The following is a 6,416-nucleotide window of genomic DNA, read 5'->3' as shown; positions in this document are numbered from 1 at the left end:
TCCCCAGTATATTAATTTATAAGTTTGTGTGATTGCTTTCTGTTTATCAATAAAACTGTAGAAAAAAAATAAAAAATAAAAAAATAAAAAATAAAAAAAAATCTAAAAAAAATAGAAAATAGAATACAAATTTTATTCTGAGGTTACACAGAAATGAATTAACCTTGGAGCATATTTCAATGGGTTGGTGATCCCCAGTATATTAATTTATAAGTTTGTGTGATTTTTTTTTTAACCATAATTTTTAATAATTTAGAACAAGTTCACACTGGGGGTATAGGGTGGAGGGTTTACTTATCCCTGGGTTTGCTCAGGGTTGAGGGTTTACTTATCCCTGGATTTGATCCTGAAAACTGCATTAAAAAAAGAACAAGTTCATTTCAGATATTTATTTATTTATTTATTTATGGCACCAGGGATCAAACTCAGGACCTTGCGTTTGTCAGACAGGTGCTTATACCATGCCAGGTTTAGACTGTTCTTTAAGCAGTATAAAGCCCTGATCATTTTCAAGTTAGGGTGACATGTACTTATAGAAATGTACTTTAGCAAGACGATCACCATGAGTTTGAGGCCAGCCTGAACTACAGAGTGAGTTCAAAGCCAGCTTAGACTACAGTGTTTTTTTTGTGTCTCCAAAGCAAAAAAAAACAAAAAACTGATGTACTTAAAGATTAATCTGCTTACTTTGTAGAAAATAAACATTGTGCCGTTATTCAGTCACCCAAGCACAAAGTGACCAGAGCGTGAGCTAATGTGCTTGTGACAATAATAAAAAAGAGAAAATGGTTGATTTAAGAGAAAACGAGTGCAATGTGGGATATCTACCTGTAAGACTCCAGGCTAAGATCCTGGATACTTTGGTCAGGAGATGGAGACTGGATGTTCAGGGTAGAGGCCCTTTGAGTAGAGAACACAAGAACTGAATACTTGGACTTGTATTAAATGTGAGAAATGGAACCTTGACTTCTCTCATCACAATGGCAGGGATCATCCTGTCTCCCTAGTTACCCAGCTCTCATTCTCCTTTCTCCATCAGACGGAACTCCAGGTGGCGCAACAGGAGAACCGTCGCTTAAATTTGGAGCTGCAGGAGGCCAAGGGCCAGCAAGAGGAGCACAGTGTTCAGGCCCAGAGACTGAAGGACAAGGTGGCCCAGATGAAGGACAGCCTAGGCCAGGCCCAACGACGAGTGGTGAGTGAAGGCCTCAGGGAACAGGAAGCATTGATTGCTGCAGAAAAGTGTGGGTGGATAGAGAAGGGGGAGGAACATGGCTAAAGATACCACATAATCGGAGGCCTTACGCTGTGGGTGGAGGGCTGGTTTACAGATTCACTGGATTCCTGACCTCTGTCTCCTCTCTCCTGAGGCTGAGCTGGAGCCCCTGAAGGAACAACTGCGAGGGGCCCAGGAGCTTGCAGCCTCAAGCCAGCAGAAAGCCACCCTTCTTGGGGAGGAGTTGGCCAGCGCAGCGGGAGCCAGAGATCGCACCATAGCCGAACTCCACCGCAGCCGCCTGGAAGTGGCCGAGGTCAATGGCAGGCTGGCTGAGCTCACTCTGCATCTGAAAGAAGAAAAATGCCAGTGGAGCAAGGATCGGGCTGGGCTGCTGCAGAGTATGGAGGTAGTAGGGTAGGGGTAGTCTCCTGGCCCCTATTTCCACCTCTGTAGATGCTTCTACATGTACTCAGGCCCTCTGAGAGGAGTTGAAGGTCTCAGAGGTCTTAGGGATGGGGCAGAGCTTAGAGGGAGGTGCTCTTTACTTTCAAAGCAGGACTAGGCCCTAACCAATGTATCCTAATCCCTGACCACCATAGCAACATTCCTTAGTTACCAGCCTTGCCACAGAAATATTTCCACCCTAAGCACCAGGCCTTGCCCTAATGCCATTACTGAGCAGCAGAGCGCCTTCCTGTCCTTTGTTTGGTGGGGATAGGCAGCTAAAAGAGGAAATTGCTCCAAGAGCAGTTCAGTTCAAAAGGGGAGAGATCCAGCAACCCATAGCACTGTTCCTGGTGCCCTTCCTGTTCCTTCCCCTTACCTTCCCATTCTCCTTTCACTGACCTCCAGGCAGAGAAGGACAAGATCCTGAAGCTGAGCGCAGAGATCCTTCGGCTGGAGAAGGCAGTGCAGGAGGAGAGGACCCAGAACCAAGTGTTCAAGACTGAACTGGCCCGGGAAAAAGATTCCAGCCTGGTGAGGCAGCCAGCCACCACAGGCCCTTCGTGTGTCCTGCTCTGTCTTTGGTGGGGGCTCGGAGGTGCTAGCTGCCCACATCTGTATGGGGTGGCAGCTCGCACACCTCCTAGCCTCCATTGGTTAGCACGCACAGTGTCCTCTCTGCTCTCAGGGCACACATCTGCGCCTGGAATTACAGAGTGGCCTTGGTCATGCTCTGCATACCAGCCTAGGGCAGCCACCAAGAGAAGCAGAGATCAGGACTCAGACTGCATCTCTGTAGCCAAGGAAGGGTCCCATGGAGGGAGAGCATTGAGCAGAGGAGGCACTGAGGTGTGGGGACACCTGGTTCTCCACTGCTGGTCCAGGTCCAGAGCCCAGGTTCTTGGAGGCACATTGGAGACTCAAGGTTCCACCAGCGCTTTTTCCTCAGGTGCAGCTGTCAGAGAGTAAGCGGGAGCTGACGGAGCTGCGGTCAGCCTTGCGTGTGCTCCAGAAGGAAAAGGAGCAGTTGCAGGCTGAGAAACAGGTAAGGACATGTGACTCACATCCCTGATGTCAGAGGTGAGAAAATCGAAACTGTTCCTTTCTTGTCATCCCTGGAATCTCTAAGAGGGCCCAGTGACTAAAGGGGCACTCTAGTTCCTCTTCATAACTCAATTGGCGGGTGAGAGGAGGGTCACCACGAGATGAGAGGGATGTGAAGCATGCAGGAAGGCTCCCGGGTGTGGGGACCCACCCTACACCACCCCACCTTGTGGTGAAGGCTTCAAAGCCTAAGGAGCAGCGGGTTCATCCAGGAGCAGGGAAAGGCTGTGTGGGCCAACAAGGTTGGCATCTTTCTGGCCTCTGCCACCTGCTTCTTTCCTCCTCAACTCCAGGAACTGCTAGAGTACATGAGGAAGCTGGAGGCCCGCCTGGAGAAGGTGGCAGATGAGAAGTGGGATGAGGATGCTGCCACAGAAGATGAGGAGGCCACTGCAGGGCTGAGTCTGTACACCTCCAGTCTGGTGACACCTTCCCCCCCACTCCTGTTGAGGAGGAGACCCCTGAAAGTTGCCTCTGCCTTGGTCTTTTTTTCTTCCCAGCCCCAGCCCCTATATAGTTCATCATGGTCCTCAAAGGAGATGGAACTGATCCAGCCCTCTGGCAAACACACCCTTCTTTCTTCTTTGCCTGCCTCCTCTCCTGCAGGCTGCCCAAGGGCCCTGACGGACTCAGAGGATGAGTCCCCAGAAGACATGAGACTCCCACCCTATGGCCTGTGTGAGCGTGGGGACCTAGACTCCTCTCCGCCGGGGCCCCGAGAGGCCTCTCCGCTCGTTGTCATCAGCCAGCCAGCACCCATTGCTTCCCACCTCTCAGGGCCAGCTGAGGACAGCAGCTCTGACTCGGTGAGAGTGAAAGCAGGGAAGAGTGGGTAGGGCCACACCCGAGGCTCCGGTCCCCCAAGAAAGTCTTGTCACATAGGGCTCTCTTTTTTGTTTTTGTTTTTTGTTTTTATCATGCTTAGGCAAGTGCTCTGTCATTGAGCTACACCTCCAGCCCCCGAAGTTCTTATTCTCAGGGGAGAAGCAGGCCCAGCCTCTCTTCAAAGCCACCAAGGGATGCTACCCCCAAACCCAGTCCAGTCCAATAGTCTGATTATGCAGCTCCTCCTCCCCTTAGTCTCCAGCCCCCATCAGAACCTCCCCTGCCTCGCTCTTCCCACAACCTCTCTGCCCACTGTCCTAGCCTTGGCCTCTCTTCCCCTACCTGTCCCGGTGGGCTGCTCCCTCGCGAGGGGGGCCCATCCCCAAACCCGTCTGTGTCTCTGTGGTACCCAGGAGGCTGAGGATGAGAAATCAGTTTTGATGGCAGCTGTGCAGAGTGGTGGTGAGGAAGCCAACTTGCTGCTTCCTGAACTGGGCACTGCCTTCTATGACATGGCCAGGTGAGTGTGGCAGAGGAGGACAGAGGGGAGGTGGGAGGAAGTCAGTGGGCAGGACATCCATGTGAACAGTAACCACACCGTCCTCAGCAGCCCCCTTCTTGGCCTCAGCCAAAAAAAAAAGGAAACAGGTATGGTTGATACAGAAAATCACACATCATCCCAAATGCCAAGCGCCTTCAGGTAATCTCTCCCCTCATCTTGCACTCCAAGGCCCTGCCTTTAACTGGCTTCTGTATTGTTCCAGCACCATCTTCCATGGAGCCCAAATTGCCCTGCATCCCCTCATTCCTGCCCCTACCCCCTCCCCAACCACCAGGTAGGTAACTTAGGCTTCTCGAGGGAGGAAGGGAGGTAACCCAGCCCCCCCAGGGATAGGAGCAGAAAGAAGCCTGAGGTCCAGCAAGTGGCTGCACTTAAGTTGCTGACCCTTTTCCCTGAGGATTCCCTGGGAGGGCTTCTCCCGGGACAAGGGGTTCAGGTATCCAGCTCAGCCTCCTCTTTGTGCCCTGGGCTAAGAACACAGGGCATGGGAAGAGAGATTTTTATCTTCAAGCTCTGGCTCTGCAATGGACTCAGGGAAGGGAGGGGTGATACTATCATCCTTCTCGACTGGAGCAGGAGATGAAGGACGATGTCAGACTCATTTTCGGCCTCATTAGGCAGCAGACAGAGATGGAGGGAGAAGCACAAGAGCTTGGGGGATGGGCCCTGCACTGCAGAGACCAGCAGGTCCTCAAAAAGAGCAGCCAGAGAATCGGGAAAGCTAAGGCATCCTGTACCGAGGGGAGAAAGATGCTGCAGAAGAGTGGGACAGGATGCTGCTTTAGGAACAGGGCCATCTAGGCACCAAGATGCATGGTCCTACTCTCTGAGGTCTGCAAGTTAATAAGGCAGCAGAGCACTCTGATCCTCTCCTGTCCCCCTTTGTGTCTCTTTAGTGGCTTTGCCATGGATCCTCTGTCTGAGGCTGGCACTGGGGGCACTGCCACCCCACCGTGGAAGGAATGTCCTATCTGTAAGGAGCGCTTTCCTGCTGAGAGCGACAAGGATGCCCTGGAGGATCACATGGATGGACACTTCTTTTTCAGCACCCAGGACCCCTTCACCTTTGAGTGATGTCACCCTTTTGTAGCACATGTGTGGACACGCACGTGCACATGCACACACACACGGACATCCACTTTGCCATCCAGTGGGCTCCATGATACCCTGTGTCATAAGAACCACTCCTGTATGCCCTTGTTCCATCCCAGCTTGCTAATGTCATCCTTTCCTACCTGGCTTTTTGTCCTGGCCAGGGTCCTCTTTGGAAGCAGTGGCTAAACACCCACTGAAATTGGTTTTGAAGAACCCAGGATAGAGGAGACCTGTGGGGCTAGAATCCACTCCTAGCCCAGGTTGCTTCTGATATACTCTCTGATGCCCCAAAGCCAATTCCTGGGGCACTCCACTCTCTTATTTGGGGTTTGTATTTGTTTACCTGAGTTTTCCCTAGGGCCTGCATAGGGGCAGTAGTATGGACACTCCTGACCTTCAGATCTTTTGGTTCTGTTTCTTTGTTTCCTCTTTCCTGGTTGACTTCCATACCTCATCCCAGCCTTTTCTGTAGAATTAATATCTTAGATATTAATATAGAGGTCTGTTTTGTATTTTTGAGGCTTCCTATACTGTCTCCTGCCTCTCCCTGCTGCCCTCCCCAATCCCCTGTATCCTCACATGAAATAATGTATTTGTGCCTTCTGTGAGGGTGGGGTGATCCTACATGTCCTCATCTCTAGCCCCTATCCCAAAGCCCCCCACAGCAATAAGAGCTTCCTCTCCTCCCATACCCTTCCTCTCTTATCTGTAGTTTGGACAAATATATTTATATGATAAGTGTAACTGTTGTCATAAAATGTGTTCTTAGGCGGTAAGAATCTCAGTGTGCAGGAGGGATCCAAGGGAAGTCCTAACTGCTCTGCCCACCGTCAGCTCCAGGATGACAAGTAAAGGACCTTCGCCTGAGTGGGCGGTCCAGCTTGAGTGCATTGCAGTGGAACAGAGCAAACTGACAGGTCTGGGAGTTCTGCTCACAGTGAAGCCCGAGGACTGGGGCTGCCAGGGAAGAGCAGTGGGGCTTCTGCGCATATCTTCACTTCCCATAGCAACTGCCACTGTGCCTATGCCAGAGGACAGGCACAACTCCTGTCAAGTGTGCATACCTTTGAGTTCCCACAGAGCCCTCTGAAGGCCATTTTCTATTCCACCCCTGCCTCCTGCTCCCTCTATTGTCACACCTGTGTGCACTCTGACTCCACACCACAA

General features: G+C 51.3%; 1 protein-coding gene across 2 annotated transcripts in view; it reads left to right on the top strand.

Annotated features, from left to right (window-relative positions):
* The window catches only part of Calcoco1 (calcium binding and coiled-coil domain 1), a 20,870-nt gene extending 14,877 nt beyond the window's left edge, over positions 1-5,993 (top strand). Inside the window, exons 8-16 of one of the 2 annotated variants that reach the window (XM_023722721.1) lie at positions 1,040-1,195; positions 1,371-1,625; positions 2,072-2,197; positions 2,613-2,708; positions 3,061-3,169; positions 3,374-3,573; positions 4,006-4,112; positions 4,357-4,428; positions 5,051-5,993. In XM_023722721.1, coding sequence (XP_023578489.1) covers positions 1,040-1,195; positions 1,371-1,625; positions 2,072-2,197; positions 2,613-2,708; positions 3,061-3,169; positions 3,374-3,573; positions 4,006-4,112; positions 4,357-4,428; positions 5,051-5,228 — 1,299 coding nt within the window. In that variant the 3' untranslated portion in view covers positions 5,229-5,993. The remainder of the gene's footprint in view (positions 1-1,039; positions 1,196-1,370; positions 1,626-2,071; positions 2,198-2,612; positions 2,709-3,060; positions 3,170-3,373; positions 3,574-4,005; positions 4,113-4,356; positions 4,429-5,050) is intronic. The other variant, XM_004637907.2, reaches the window with a different exon arrangement.
* The last annotated feature ends 423 nt before the right edge of the window (positions 5,994-6,416 follow it).

The sequence above is a fragment of the Octodon degus genome, unplaced genomic scaffold, assembly GCF_000260255.1.
Source record: "Octodon degus isolate 3935 unplaced genomic scaffold, OctDeg1.0 scaffold00093, whole genome shotgun sequence".
Classification (NCBI taxonomy): Eukaryota; Metazoa; Chordata; class Mammalia; order Rodentia; family Octodontidae; genus Octodon; species Octodon degus.
The sequence above is the reverse complement of the archived record's forward strand: the minus strand, read 5'-3'. Positions and strand labels throughout refer to the sequence as shown.